The sequence below is a fragment of the Salmo trutta genome, chromosome 14 (genome assembly GCF_901001165.1).
Source record: "Salmo trutta chromosome 14, fSalTru1.1, whole genome shotgun sequence".
Classification (NCBI taxonomy): Eukaryota; Metazoa; Chordata; class Actinopteri; order Salmoniformes; family Salmonidae; genus Salmo; species Salmo trutta.
This window is the reverse complement of record NC_042970.1, coordinates 45,481,713-45,497,527: the sequence shown is the minus strand read 5'-3', so window position 1 is coordinate 45,497,527 and position 15,815 is coordinate 45,481,713. Positions and strand designations below refer to the sequence as shown.

Genomic DNA, 15,815 nt, shown 5'->3' with positions numbered 1-15,815 from the left:
AGGACATCCCAGACAGACAGAGGACCTCTGTCTAGACCTGGGGTCAAATACTATTTGAAATCCTTCAAATCTTTTGAGCATTTGCTCTAGCCTGCCCGGAGAGCCAGATGGGCGGGCTTCGCAGTTTTGTGTCTATTCTAATTCACCCATTAAGCCAGGATAAAGAATTTGAAATGACTTCAAGTCGGTTTTTTGCACCCGGGTCTACGTCCCAAACGGCACCCTATGCCCTACATGGTGCACTACTTGGACCAGAGCCCTATGGACCCTGGCCAAAAGTAGTGCACTCTAAAGGGAATAGGGTATAATTTGGGACGTAGGACGGTCTGCCAAGGTCATGACCTCACCATGTAAATGGCTATCTCCTCCGGAGCATCTCCATCCAGGTCGAACTTGAAGGTCACCATTTTGTGATTGTGAGTCTCCAGCTGGCATTCCACCATCTTATCGCCTGTGTTGCACACCTGAGGGGAAGGAGAAATCACTTTGAATGTGAAAGTATGAATATGCATATACTTTGAATATACAGTATAAATTGTCATTTCAGTTTCAAACTTCTCCCCTTTGGGCTAACTGAATAGCTTATGAACGGCTAAAACGTTGAGCAAATCAAATCAAACTTTATTTTTCCCACGTGCCGAAAACAACAAGTGTAGACTTTACTGTGAAATGCTTACTTACAAGCCCTTAACCAACAGTGCAGTTCAAGAACAGTTAAGAAAATATTTACCAAGTAGACTAAAATAAAAAGTAATTATAAAAAGTAAGACAATAAGATTATTGTGCACTGGCCAGTTCAGAGCTGTGGTCAGTGTGGACGGACAGACTTACATTGAGCATGCTCAGTTTGGGCTTGTTGGTCTTCTCCTGGCGGGAGCGTGTGCGGGCCGATTTGCGGTGGTGTTTACGGGTCTTCCCATCCCCCTTCCCGCCGCTGGCCGAGCCATCGCAGCCATCACTCATCTCCTTACCCGACGCCACGTCTGAGTTGAAGCTAAAGGCAGGGATGTGAAAGAGTTAAACAATACTTTTAACACATTTTCTCTCTCGGTCTCTCTGTGTGTCATTAAGATGGGACTCTGGTGTAGTAACTGGTGTTTAGGTTAAAGATATAGTTACCCTGAACCTAAGGATGGATTGCTGACCTTGTCCATAGACTGCTTACATGGCAAGGAAACCAATATGTCATTTTATAACTTGGGTGAACTATCCCTTTAAGATTTCAGTGAGAAAGTATTCACTATTGACAAGGCCAGGTGTCCACACCACGGTCACACACTACAGCCCCTATACCGTACACAGTACCCACTATAGCCATTGTTGGGGAAGAACATTTCAACAACACTAGTCAAGCTCAGAAGGTATGGCCACACACCTGTCATAGCCTGGGTAACTGTGAAACGCCATGGGTTTCTCTTGCAGTGGCTCCTGAAGGCAAAACAATGGGGTTGTTGGATTCACAAGAACATGTCACAGGGTTTAGAGTTTGGCTGGGTCTCAAATGGCACTCCACTCCTTCCCTATATGGTGCACCACTTTTGACCAGCGCCTACGTAGGGAATCGAGTGCCATTTGGGACGCAGCCTGCATTTACAATATGGGCGGTGCATAGCCGAAACACAAGAAAAGAGTGCACTGGTGCATGTACGAGTACTGTACACAGTATGTGCTGTGCGTTGTAGTAGAGTTAGAGTTGTATCTGGACTCTCTTGGAAGTCAAGGCGCCTAGAAGAACCTTTCCAGCTGAAAAAGGTTCTTCGAGGAACCCCTGTGTTTTTGTGATGGGAGGGGTTCAATTTTAAACCTTTTTAATAATATATTGCAAAGGTGGCAGCCTATCTGATTGTGGCTTGATGCAGGTGTGACTTTCAAATCATTATTTTTGGTCACTTGTTAGCGTAGTCATTCCTGTTTATCGTGTTAAGTTTGTACTTGAATATGTATGCGTATTTTATTCTAATATAATATTCATCATATTAACATTGCTGATTACATTTACTCTAACGGGTAGCCAAAAAAAACGATCTATCGTAAACTCATGCCTCCACTCCAGGGTTCCTCCAGGAACCCGTTGCTACATTGAACCATTAAAGGTTCCTCCAAGAATCCCTCAAGTAACGGAAGATGCAAATATGAACCATTAACTAGTCATTGAGGAACTCCAGCGGTTCCTTGAGGATATCCATGGTTCCTCGAGTAACCACTAATTCTAAGAGTGTACTGTACTGTAGAAACGGTTGATAACTGTGTGGTGAATAGCTACCTCTTGGCTGGTCTCAGGTTGGTAAGAGGTGGACATAGATGCAGTGTCCAGGTTCTGCTGAGCTGTGGACAAGCTGAAACCGTCAGGCACTGGGGCTGCTATCTGGATGCCAGCGGGCTTCAGGGCTGCAGCTGGAACCGGAGCCAGGCGCGGGACCCGGGCTGGGCTCTCAGGGACAGTTTGGTCAGACCCGGCTGCAGCAGCAGGTTCGGGGTCCACCACCTCGGCCCTCCAGGGTGGGGAGAGGATGGCAGGCTGGACGGGGTGGAGCGGAGCAGGGGCAGACACCTGAGCCTCTCCATGGGGGTCCTGAGGGGCACCAGACTGGACCTGGAAGGAGGAATGACTCAGGTATGACAGAACCTTCTTTGCCACTGCTGCTAAAGACACAGTACAACCTACTTGTTCATCCAAATGTATGTTATGTGCTGTGCTACAGTTACTATCCATATTCCAACATAGTCAAAATGTAAAGCCAACGTATTTGGAAGGTTTTGTAAAGCCAGCTTAGGAAAGTATTCAGACCTTTTTCCAAATGCTGTTACAACCTTGTTCTAAAATTGATTAAATACATACAAATCCTCATCAATCTACACACAATACCTCACAATTCTAAAGCAAAAACTGTTTTTTAGACATTTTTGCAAATGTATTAAAAATAAAAACAGATACCTTATCACATAAGTATTCAGACCCTTTGCTATGAGACTCATTGATCATCCTTGAGATGTTTCTACAACTTGATTGGAGACGTGAAGAGGGTCTTGGTCAAGGAGGTGACCAAGAACCCGATTGTCACTCTGATAACCTTCCAGAAGGACAACCATCTCTGTAGCACTCCACCAATCAGGCCTTTATGGTAAAGTGGCCAGACGGAAGCCATTCCTCAGTAAAAGGTGCATGACAGCCCACTTGGAGTTTGCCAAAAGGCATCTAAAGCACTCAAAGACCATGAGAAACAAGACTCTCTGGTCTGATGAAACCAAGATTGAACTCTTTGGCCTGAATGCCAGGTGACAAGTCTGGAGGAAATCTGGCACCATCCCTATGGGGAAGCATGGTGGTGGCAGCATCATGCTGTGGTGATGTTTTTCAGTGGCAGGGACTGGGAGACTAGTCAGGATTGAGGAAAAGATGAACGGAGCAAAGTACAGAGAGGTCCTTGATGAAAAACTGCTCCAGAGTGCTCAGGAGCTCAGACTGGGGCGAAGGGTCACCTTCCAACAGGACAAACACCCTAAGCACACAGCCAAGACAACGCAGGAGTGGCTTCGGGACAAGTTTCTGAATGTCCATGAGTGGCTCAGCCAGAGCCTGGACTTGAACCTGATCGACCATCTCTGGAGAGATCTGAAAATAGCTGTGCAGCGACACTCCCCCTCCAACCTGTTGGCATGACAGGGTAGGGCAAAAAAATATATGCAAATAGCTAAATAAACAGAGCAACATAATGAGAACGTAATAAACACACAGCTTTAATCTCTATGTTTCTCCAAAGATATCAGTTTAGATTAGGAGTGAACACAACTCCTGATCGTTATCCATTACTTAAAGGCCCAATCCATAAATGATGTGTCCCCAGTGGTAACAGAACAAAGTACAAACACAATGGACCAGAAACAAAACAAAAACAAACAAAACAAGTTGTTTGATTTTCACAATTGAGTGCACCTGGTTCCTCTTCTTCATTGGTTTTGCAGTATGTGTGCACTCACAAATACCCTCCCTAGCTGTCAGTCCTCCAGGGCACTTTTCTTACTTGTTACTCTCATTACGTATTACTTGCTTATGGATTGTGCCTCTACAGTTATGATCAAATATACATGATAGATCTGTTTTGCATAAGCGCCATGAGTCTGTCAAGCGAGAATCTACACATTATAGAGAAACAACCCCTCTGTGAGCAGGTAGTGCAATCTAAAGTGAATTGTTTGTGGCAAATAGTTAAATATAACTGCCAGGAGTACAGAATCGTTTAATTACATTTTTGTATTGGGTGTATCTACTGACAGCCTGTATAGTTCCGGAAAGATACATCCAATGTTTTGTTTATTTTCTTTACTCTGCGTGCAAACACACTGGATGCGTCAGAAGCCATTGACGACATCAAAACCACGAAATAACACATTAGGAATCATGTAGAAACCAAAAAAGTGTTAACCAAATCAAAATATATTTTATATTCTTCAAAATAGCCACCCTTTGCCTTGATGACAGCTTTGCACACTCTTGGCATTCTCTCAACCAACTTCACCTGGAATACTTTTCCAACAGTCTTGGAGTTCCCACATATGCAGAGCACTTGTAGGCTGCTTTTCCTTCACTCTGCAGTCCATCTCATTCCAAACCATTTCAATTGGGTTGAGGTCAGGTGATTATGGAGGCTAGGTCATCTGATGCAGCACTCCATCACTCTCCTTCTTGGTCAAATAGCCCTTACGCAACCTGAAGGTGAGTTGGGTCATTGTCCTGTTGAAAAACAAATGATAGTCCCACTAAGCCCAAACCAGATGGGATGGCGTATAACTGCAGAATGCTGTGGTAGCCATGTTGGTTAAGTGTGCCTTGAATTCAAAATAAATCACAGACAGGGTCACCAGCAAAGCACCCCCACACCATCAAACCTCCTCCATTCTTCATGGTGGGAATAACACATGTGGAGATCATCCGTTCACCTACTCTGCGTCTCCAAAAATCTCTAATTTGGACTCATCAGACCATAGGACAGATTTCCACCAGTCTAATGTCCATTGCTCGTGTTTATTGGCCCAAGCAAGTCTATTCTTCTTATTGGTGTCCTTTAGTAGTTGTTTCTTTGCAGCAATTCGACCATGCAGCAGTCTCCTCTGAACAGTTGATGTTGAGATGTGTCTGTTACTTGAACTCGGTGAAGCATTTATTTGGGCTGCAGAGTCTGGTAACTCTAATTAACTTATTATCCTCTGCAAGAGAGGTAACTCTGGGTCTTCCTTTCCTGTGGCGGTCCTCATGCGAGCCAGTTTCATCATAGCGTATTGATGGTTTTTGCAACTGCACTTGAAGAAACTTTCAAAGTTCTTGAAATTTTCCAGATTGACTGACCTTCAGGTCATAAAGTAATGATGGACTGTCGTTTCTCTGCTTATTTGAGCTGTTCTTGCCATAATATGGACTTGTTCTTTTACCAAATAGGGCTATCTTCTGTATACCCCCTACCTTGTCACAACAGAACGAATTGGCTCAAACACATTAAGAAAGAAAGAAATACCACAAATGTACTTTTAACAAGGCACACCTGTTAATTGAAATGCATTCCAGGTGACTACCTCATGAAGCTGGTTGAGAGAATGCCAAAAGCGTGCAATGCTGTCATCAAGGCAAAGGGTGGCTACTTTTAAGAATCTCAAATATAAAATATATTTTGATTTGATTTAACACGTTTTTTGTTACTACATGATTCCTTATGTGTTCTCATAGTTTTGTTGTTTCGTTACTATTTTACAATGTAGAAAACAGTAAAAATAAAGAAAAACCCTGGAATGAATATGTGTCTCCAAACTTTTGACTGGTACTCTAAGTATTTACACCCCTATGCTATGACATTCCAAACTGAGCTCAGGTGCATCCAATTTGCTTTTATCATCTTTGAGATGTCATTACAACTTGATTGGTGATAACCTGTGGACAATTCAATTGCTTGGACATGACTTAGAAAGAAGCACACCTGACCAAACTGAGCAACTGGGCAAGAATGACCTTGGTCAGAGAAGTGATCAAGAACCCAATGACCACTCTGGCAGAGCTACATAGTTCCTTGGCTGAGATGGGAGAACCTGCTGGAAGGACAATGGTCAATAGAGTACTTCACCCATTTGGGCTTTATGGGAGAGTGGCCAGACGGAAGCCATTCCTGAGAAAAAGGCACATGTCAGCACGCCTGAAGTTTGCAAAAAGGCATGTGAAAGACCGATTCTGTGGTCTGATGAGACAAAAACTGAACTCTTTGGCTTGAATGCAAAGCACTATGTCTGGAGAAAACCAGGCACAGCCCATCATCCGTCTAACACCATCCCTACTGTGAAGCATGGTGGTGACAGCATCATGCAATGGGGATGCTTTACAGTGGCAGGGACTGGGAGACTGGTAAGGATAGAGGGGACAATGAATGGAGACCAATACAGGCAAATTAGAACCTGCTTCAGGTCACAAACAACCTCAGACTGGGGTGAAGATTTACGTTCCAAAAGGACAATGACCCCAAGCATACAGCCAAAGCATCGCTGGAACAAGAATGTGAAAGTCCTTGAGTGGCCCAGCCAAAGCCCAGACTTCAATCCCATTGAAAAACTGTGGGAAGACTTGAAGATTGCTGTTGAACGCTGCTCCCAATCATACTTAACAGAGCTTGAGAAAACCTGCAAGAAAGAATGGGAGAAAATCCCCAAATCCAGATATGCAAAGCTGATAGACATACCCAAGACGTATTCACAACCCTGAGTCAGTACTTTGTAGAAGCACCTTTGGTGGCGATTACAGCTTTGTCTCAAAGCTGTAATCGCCACCAAAGGTGCTTCTACAAAGTACTGACTCAGGGTTGTGAATACTTATGTACATGAGATATTTCTGTATTTCATTATATATATTTTTTTACTTTGTCATTTTTGGGGTATTCTGTATAGATGGGTGGGAAAAATGTATATTTAATCCATTTTGAATAAGTCAAGGGATATAAATGTGTTCTAAAGGCACTGCATCTGGAGGATGATATAAATCAGGCTACAGAATGTTCCAGAATGCTACAGAATGACCACCATCTCTCTCATTATGCTCATCTACTGTGGAGGTTGGTGAGAGAACAATAACAAAACTAGCTGACATTGCCAATCATTTTGCTGATTGAAAAAAAAAAATTTTTACAAAGAAAACAAATTTACTGAGAGATCATGTAAACATCCATTCTTCCAAACAAGCTATTGTCCAATGAAATGATGATCATATCATGAGCTAAACAACTGCTGGTGTCAGTAGAGGTTTTAAATCTATTGAAGTCATTACCCAATGGTAAATCTACAGGTTATGATCTTAGACAATTTTACACTTCGGTATGCTGCTCCCCAGATTGCAGCTCCACTGAAATACATATTTGATTGGTCACTGAAAAAGGGACAATTTCCAAATGTATTGAAGCATGCTAAACTGTGTCCTTACCTGAAACTCAAGGTACTATATTTGCAGATTATACTACAATCTATACATCAAGACAATCTGTTGAACAGGTACAGCGAGCTCTACAAGTAGATCAGGGAAATATCAGGGAACGGGTCTGCCGGAACAAACTTGTTATGAACGCTAAGAAAACCAAGGTTATGTTGGTCTGGAAAAAGCAAACACAACATGGGATGCGATTAAGCATGGGGGGGTAGTACAAATTAAGGAAGTGGAAACCAAACTACTAGGGGTACAGCTAGACAACTGCTTATCATTGTTGTCTCAAATAACTAATCTATGTAAGAAAATAATTAAAACTGCATGCATGGTCAGAAGGATAGCAAAATATTTACAGGGAAAGATTCTTAAGCAAACAACCCAAGCATTAATTGAGAGTCAGGTGATCTACTGTTCTGTGGTGTGGGGAAATGCAACAGCACGTGACATTAGGAGGCTGCAGAATGCAAAGGTGGGGATACGGTTCCTTTGTTGTAGTTATGAACAATGCTCTTGGGTGGTCATCAATCAATAAGATAATACAAAATAAAAATAAATGCTTATTTTGTTTCAGAGTACACCATTTAAAAATGGCCAGCAAACCAGAAACCTTTCAATATATATTCTTATTCTGATGAAGGCCATTGCAGGCCGAAAAGTTAATCTTTTAACCTTGAAAAAAAATAATACTAATAATTTTATGGTGAGCGAGTGTTGCACCTTCTCCTTTTCAATATATAAATTCAAACAATACTTTAGAACCAGTTGAACATAATCATTTGGAAGGTTGTGCAGGACTAGGGCAGATGAAGGAACCAATCTATCTTTTCAGACTGTCAGGGTTTGTATATGTTATGTTTTTCTTACCTGTCAATGTATTACGTCTGTTGTTTGTAACAGTGTGTTCTATGTGAACATGTGATTGTATTATACATTGTATTTAAATGTTTAAGGACTTAGTCTGAACAAGGTCTTAAAGAGATTCTAATGAAATCCCTCAAAAATCGAACAAACCTACTGCCCACCTGTGAGCTGATCTGCAGTGGCTGGAGAGGGGGCGTGGCCTGGGAAGGCTGCTGTAGAGGGGTAGAAGCATTGCTGCGCAGGCAGGCAGCTGATTGGGCAAGACTGATGGTGATGTCAGAGCACTGCTGAGGTACAGGCTGGCTGGCGGACAACTGTGGTAGAGAGAGAGAGAGAGAGAGAGAGAGAGAGAGAGAGAGAGAGAGAGAGAGAGAGAGAGAGAGAGAGAGAGAGAAGGACAGGCAGGGTGAGTAAAATTCATGACGAAGTTAATTGAACATCTATATCTGTCCTGTTACACAAACATAATATATTGCCTCTCATACACTCTGCCTGTCCAGTCACCAAGTCTAGTTGCCAAACAGTCTGTCTGACTGGAACACACACCCTCGGTCACAGCGTCTGACTGGACACACACACATAAACATACACAAAGCTCTGGGCTCACACATACACACACACAGCTGAGAACAACAAAAATCACAGCCACTATCATCTCTGCTTATTAAACAGAAGCCTGGGGACAGACAGCATCTGACTGGATAGTCAGGATTTTGTCAGTGAGAGTCCAACAAACTAGCACATCTCATATTTACACTCACATTTAAATCAAAAAGTCAAATCAAACTTTATTTGTCACATGCACCGAATACAATAAGTATAAACCTTACCGTGAAATGCTTACTTACAAACCAACAGTGCAGTTAAAGAAGAGTTAAGAAAATATTTACCAAATAAACTAAAGTAAAAAATTCACTTTTGGAGGATCTGGGGACCCATACCAAATCTGTTCAGTCTACTGAGGGGGAAAAGGTTTCGTCGTGCCCTCTTCAAGACTGTCTTGGTGTGTTTGGACCTTGAAATATCGTTGGTCATGTGGACACCAAGGAACTTGAAACTCTCGACCCGCTCCACTACAGCCCCATTGATGTTAATGGGGGCCTGTTCGGCCCACCTTTTCCTGTAGTCCACGATCAGCTCCTTTGTCTTGCTCACATTGAGGGAGAGGTTGTTGTCCTGGCACCAAGCTGCCAGTTCTCTGACTTCCTCCCTATAGGCTGTCTCATCATTGTCAGTGATCAGGCTGTTGTATCGTCATCAAACTTAATGATGGTGTTGGAGTCGTGCTTGGCCACGCAGTCGTGGGCGAACAGGAAGTACAGGAGGGGACTAAGTACACACCCCTGAGGGGCCCCCGTGTTGAGGATCAGTGTGGCAGATGTGTTGTTGCCTACCCTTACCACCTGGGGGCGGCCCGTCAGGAAGTCCAGGATCTAGTTGCAGAGGGAGGTGTTTAGTCCCAGGGTCCTTAGCTGAGTGATGAGCTTCATGGGCACTATGGTGTTGAACGCTGAGCTGTAGTCAATGAACAGCATTCTCACATAGGTGTTCCTTTTGTCCAGGTGGGAAAGCGCAGTGTGATTGAGATTGTGTCATCTGTGGATCTGTTGGGGCGGTATGCGAATTGGAGTGGGTCTAGGGTATCCGGAGGATGCTGTTGATGTGAGCCCTAACCAGCCTTTCAAAGCACTTCATGGCTACCGATGTGAGTGACACGGGGCGGAAATCATTTAGGCAGGTTACCTTCACTTCCTTGGGCACAGGGTCTATGGTGGTCTGCTTGAAACATGTAGGTATTACAGACTCAGTCAGGGAGAGGTTGAAAATGTCAATGAAGACACTTGCCAGTTGGTCAGCGCGTGCTTTGAGTACACGTCCTGGTAATCCATCTGGCCCTGTGGCTTTGTGAATGTTGACCTGTTTAAAGGTCTTGCTCACATCGACTACCGAGAGCGTTATCACACAGTCATCCAGAACATCTGGTGCTCTCGTGCATGCTTCAGTGTTGCTTGCCTCGAAGAGAGCATAAAAGGCATTTAGCTCATCTGATAGGCTCGCGTCACTGGGCAGCTCGCATCTGGGTTTCTCTTTGTAGTCCGTAATATTTTTCAAGCCCTGCCACATCCGACGAGCGTCAGAGCCGGTGTAGTAGGATTCAATGTTAATCCTGTATTGATGCTTTGCTTGTTTGATGGTTCGTCTGAGGGCATAGCAGGATTTCTTATAGGCGTCCGGATTAGTTTCCCGCTCCTTGAAAGCGGCAGCTCTAGCCTTTAGCTTGATACAGATGTTGCCTGTAATCCATGGCTTCTGGTTGGGATATGTACGTACGGTCACTGTGGGTACAACGTCGTCGATGCACTTATTGATGAAGCCGATAACTGAGGTGGTATACTCCTCAATGCCATTGGATGAATCCCGGAACATATTCCAGTCTCTGGTCGCAAAACCTGTAGCGTAGCATCCGCGTCATCTGACCACTTCCACATTGAGCGATTCACTAGTACTTCCTGCTTTAGTTTTTGCTTGTAAGCAGGAATCAGGAGCCAAATGGAGGGCAGGGGAGAGCTTTGTATGCATCTCTATGTGTGGAGTAAAGGCATGTGACATGCTGGTAAAAATTTGGTAAAACTGATTTAAGTTTGCATGCATTAAAGTCCCCGGCAACTAGGAGCGCTGCATCTGGGTGAGCATTTTCTTGTTTGCTTATGGCCTTATAGAGTTGGTTGAGTGGTTGAGTCACGACTCGGTGAAACATAAGATATTACAGTTCTTAATGGCCCGTTGGTAGGATAATCGTAACTCATCAATTTTATTTTCCAATGATTGCATGATAGCAAGTAGAACTGTTGGCAGTGGGAGTTTACTCGCTCGCCTACGAATTCTCAAAAGGCAGCCCGATCTGCGTCCTGTTTTCCTCCGTCTTTTCTTCATGCAAATGACGTGGATCTGGGCCTGTTCCCGGGAGAGCAGTATATCTTTCTCGTCGGACTCGTTAAAGGAAAAAGCTTTTTCCAGTGAGTAATCCCAGTTCTGATGTTATTTTCGGTCATAAGAGACGGTAGCAGCAACATTATGTACAAAATAAGTTACAAACATAGCAAAAAAAACAGAACAAAGTAGCACAATTGGTTAAGGGCATGTAAAACGATGCCATCTTAACACCCAAGTGTTAGATTTAGAACAGATCCTTACCTCGTGGCTGGACTGGGCTGTAACAGCAGGCTGCGCCTGTGCCTGTACAGTGGTGAGAGGGGCAGCAGCTGGGAAGCTCTGTGGGGCCGTGAGGCCGTTCTGATGTATCGGAGGCCCTGGGGTGGCTGGAGCAGAGGCTGGCTGAGCCTGGGCCTGGGCCTGGATCCACCCTGCACTGGGCTGGAACACACAGGGGAAAAGGCAGTCTTTCAGTTTATGACAAATATTATCAAGAACACATCATATAGAATCATCATTTTTCTTCACAGGAGCAAAGAGGGGACAAATCATTCTTGAGCAGGTTTGATATTGTTGCTGGAAACTGCCGGAAAAAGTAATTGAGGAATGGCTGCTGCAATAGTAAGGGAATCTACACAGCTGATCCATCATCCCAAAGAAGAAGTAGTAATCGAACCATGTGGTGTTTATCTGCTGAGGAGTGAACAGAGGCAGATAGAACATCACTGTTACGCTTGAGGGTCGGTGTTATGGTCAGAAAATTACAGTAACTTTCCCAAAACTCCTAGGTTTTCCAGAAATCCCAGTTGGAAGATTTTTCAGGAGGGAATAAACAGAAAATCCTCCAATGAGGACTTATGGAAAACCTGGGAAATTTGGGAGTTACCGGAAATGTTGCATCCCTTGGGGTTGATTTGGGATTGGGAAGTAATGTTGCACTTGGTCATCATGGGAGGGACAGAGAAAGCTAAGCTCGCGGGATCTGGCAGCTTGCGAGGCTAAGAGAAAGCTGAGGTGCTGCAGCTAGGTGTGGTGTTGCTACGGCAATGGCTCAGAAGGGTCAAAGTTCAATCAAGCCGGTAGTATCCCTGACCTACCATTGAACCATTTGGTGATAGAAGCAGGGACTTTTCCAAACCCAGGCCTTGGTCAGAATGCTCAGGCACTGGAGAGGTGGGCTGGCTTTGGCTGGGCCAATAGGCCCCGCTGTCTGGGGAAGTAGGGGAGCTGGTCCTGCGAACCCTAGCCTCTCCATAGCTTTGGCTGGGCCGGTACGGGGCATCTAGGGGTGTTGGGGAGCTTCTCCTGCGACTGACGATGTGGCTGAGACAGTGGTTGAGCAGGGAGAGATCTCCACTGGAGGAGCGGACCAATAGGGAAGGAGGCGGGGAAAGATGTGAGGGAGATGGAGGAGCCGACAGGGAGGAGGTGATTAGAGGGCGATTGAGCAGTGAGAGAAGCTGGGGGGAGACTAGGGAGGGGGTGTGTACTGATAAGCGCTGGGGGGAGGGAGAGAGGGGAGGCGTGTAGAGGTGGCTTAGAGACCCCCCAGCCTCCATCCTAGTTCTTAGTAGAAGGTCAAAGCTCACAGAAGCCCTGCGGGAGTGGGGTAGAGGGAGGTCTGAGGGGCGTCGTATAGGATTTGTAACCATGATGGCAGGATGGGGGGGATTGACTGATTGATTGATTGAGTCATGGTAGGAACACTGATGGTGGTGGGACAGGTGAGGGGAGAGGACAGGATACTGAGGGGGAGGGGAGTCTAAAGGCGGGACCGTGGCTGCTGCGTGCTCCTCTGAGTTTTTGTTACCCTCCGGGCTCCGATGTGTGACTTTGTTTCGTTTGGGACAGAGGTGGCAGGGAGAACGGCACAGAGGCTTAGGGAGGGAGTGGGTCCTGCACATGTCAATCAAGGAGGTGCTTCCACGTCTAGCGCACTGATTGGTCCCACCACAACACACTGTACTCTCATTGGTCCCACAACCAACCAAGAAATTTCCTGTCATCTCTGGGGAGAGAAGAGCATTCTGGAATGCAAAGGGCTCACTGAAGTGTCGCTGCTCAGGTGGCATCAACCGGACAAAAGAAAACAGATTTTAGTTCAGTTTGTCTTTACAAAAGACAGATCATACCGAAAAGAAAACGTTAACAAGGAGCTAAAGAGACATAAAAAGGGAATGTCTGAGACTTGCAGTGAGAATATGTTTAGAAATTTGAGTTAAGAGGCAATGGGGAATTTTGTATGAGAAAACTTACAGGTGGAGACTGGTAGTCCCCCTGGTGCAGCTGAGCTTTAGGTTGCTGGTAGGCCCCGTGGTGCAGCTGAGTGGTGGCTTGCTGGTAGGGTACCTGATGAAGCTGTGTGGTAGTAGCTAAGGAGTAGGCCACTTGGGGAGGCTGTGCAGTGGGCTTCTGGTAGGCTCCTTGGTGCAGCTGGGCCTGCACAGGGGGGCTGTAGACCACCTGGGGTGTAGAGATGGGCTCTGGGATGGACTGGTATGGGGCACTGGGCTGACCGTTTTTAACATTTGACAGCACCATGAGGCCCACTCCACCATCAGCTATAATAACAGGAAACAAAGGGGAGAAAACATTATGTCAATCTGGAGGGAGACGGAGAGAAAGAGAGAGATTAAGAAAGAAACAGAGGGATGGAGAGATGAACTGTCATTCGAATTCAAAAGCTGGGAGATGACTCAGAGCTGAGTCACACCCTGCATCTCTCGCTCTCTCCCTGCATCTCTCTCTCTCTCCATCTATCTATCTATCCATCATCTATAAGCCCTGTGGAGTTTTTTCCCCATCTGGATTAGATAATGGCGACGGAGGAAATGGCTGGCGTTTTACAATCCCCTAACCAATTGTGCTATTGCGTGTGTTTTTTTCGTTATTTGTAACTTATTTTGTATATAATGTTCCTGCCACTGTGTCTTATGACCGAAAAGAGCTTCTAGATATCAGGACAGCGATTACTCAACCAGTACTGGAGGAATACTTTCTCTTTAATGAGTCGGACGGGAAGGATTTCTTTCAGACGCCCGACAAGGCCCACATCCCCGTCATACGCAGGAGAAAGAGACGGAGATATAGTCCGGGTGCCTTGTAAGGATCCGGCGGGGAGCGGGTAATCTCCCTTTACCATCGGTACTATTAACCAACGTACAATCAATAGAAAATAAAATAGATAAACTACGATCACGTATATCTTACCAACAGGAAAATAAAAAAATGTAAAATGTTATGTTTCACCAAGTCGTGGCAAAATGACGGCGTGAATAACATACATCTGGCGGGTTTCAAGCTTTTTCAGCAGGATAGAACAGCGGCCTCTGGTAAGACAAGGAGTGGTGGTCTATGTATATTTGTAAACAACAGCTGGTGCATGAAATCTAAGGAAGTCTCGAGGTTTTGCTCACCTGAGGTAGAGTATCTCATGATAAGCTGTAAACCACACTATTTACCAAGAAAATTTTCCTCTATATTCTTCATAGCTGTCTATTTACCACCACAAACCGATGCTGGCACTAAGCCCGCACTCAATGAGCTGTATACGGCCATTAGCAAACAGAAAAAAGCTCATCCAGAGGCAGCGCTCTTAGTGGCCAGGGACTTTAATGCAGGGAAACTTAAATCCATTTTACCTCATTTCTACCAGCATGTTAAATGTGCAACCAGAGGGAAAACAACTCTAGACCACCTTTACTCCACACACAGAGACACGTACAAAGCTCTCCCTCGCCCTCCATTTGGCAAATCGGACCATAATTCTTTCCTCCTGATTCTTGCTTACAAGCAAATGCAGGAAGCACCAGTGACTCGGTCAATAAGAAAGTGGTCAGATGAAGCAGATGCTAAGCTACAGGACTGTTTTGCTAGCACAGACTGGAATATGTTCCAGGATTCTTCCGATGGCATTGAGGAGTACACCACATCAGTCACAGGCTTCATCAATAAGTGAATTGATGACGTCATCCACACAGTGACCATACCTACATACCCAAACCAGAAGCCATGGATTACAGGCAACATCCGCACTGAGCTAAAGGGTAGAGCTGCCGCTTTCAAGGAGCGGGACTCTAACCTGGAAGCTTATAAGAAATCCCTCTATGCCCTCCGACAAACCATCAAACAGGCAAAGCGTAAATACAGGACTAAAATCGAATCGTACTACACCGGCTCCGACGCTCCTTGCATGTGGCAGGGCTTGCAAACTATTACAGACTACAAAGGGAAGCAAAGCCGTAAGCTGCCCAGTGACACGAGCCTACCAGACGAGCTAAATTACTTCCATGCTCGCTACATGGCAAGTAACACTGAAACATGCATTAGAGCATCAGTTGTTCCAAACGACTGTGTGATAATGCAATACGTATCAAATGTGAATAAGACCTTTAAACAGGTCAACATTCACAAGGCTGCAGGGCCAGACGGATTACCAGGACGTGTACTCCAAACATGCGCTGACCATCTGGCAAGTGTCTTCACTGACATTTTCAACCTGTCCCTGACTGAGTCTGGAATACCAACATGTTTCAAGCAGACCACCATAGTCCCTATCCCTGTGCCCAAG

General features: G+C 45.1%; 1 protein-coding gene across 5 annotated transcripts in view; it reads right to left on the bottom strand.

Annotated features, from left to right (window-relative positions):
* wnk2 (WNK lysine deficient protein kinase 2) overlaps positions 1–15,815 on the bottom strand; it is a 69,475-nt gene that overhangs the window by 25,970 nt on the left and 27,690 nt on the right. For all 5 annotated transcript variants that reach the window (XM_029776080.1, XM_029776081.1, XM_029776082.1 and 2 more), the window contains exons 9-15: positions 13,502–13,806; positions 11,507–11,686; positions 8,473–8,625; positions 2,264–2,593; positions 1,376–1,428; positions 832–994; positions 348–464 (exon numbers count right to left, since the gene is read on the bottom strand). In XM_029776080.1, coding sequence (XP_029631940.1) covers positions 348–464; positions 832–994; positions 1,376–1,428; positions 2,264–2,593; positions 8,473–8,625; positions 11,507–11,686; positions 13,502–13,806 — 1,301 coding nt within the window. The remainder of the gene's footprint in view (positions 1–347; positions 465–831; positions 995–1,375; positions 1,429–2,263; positions 2,594–8,472; positions 8,626–11,506; positions 11,687–13,501; positions 13,807–15,815) is intronic.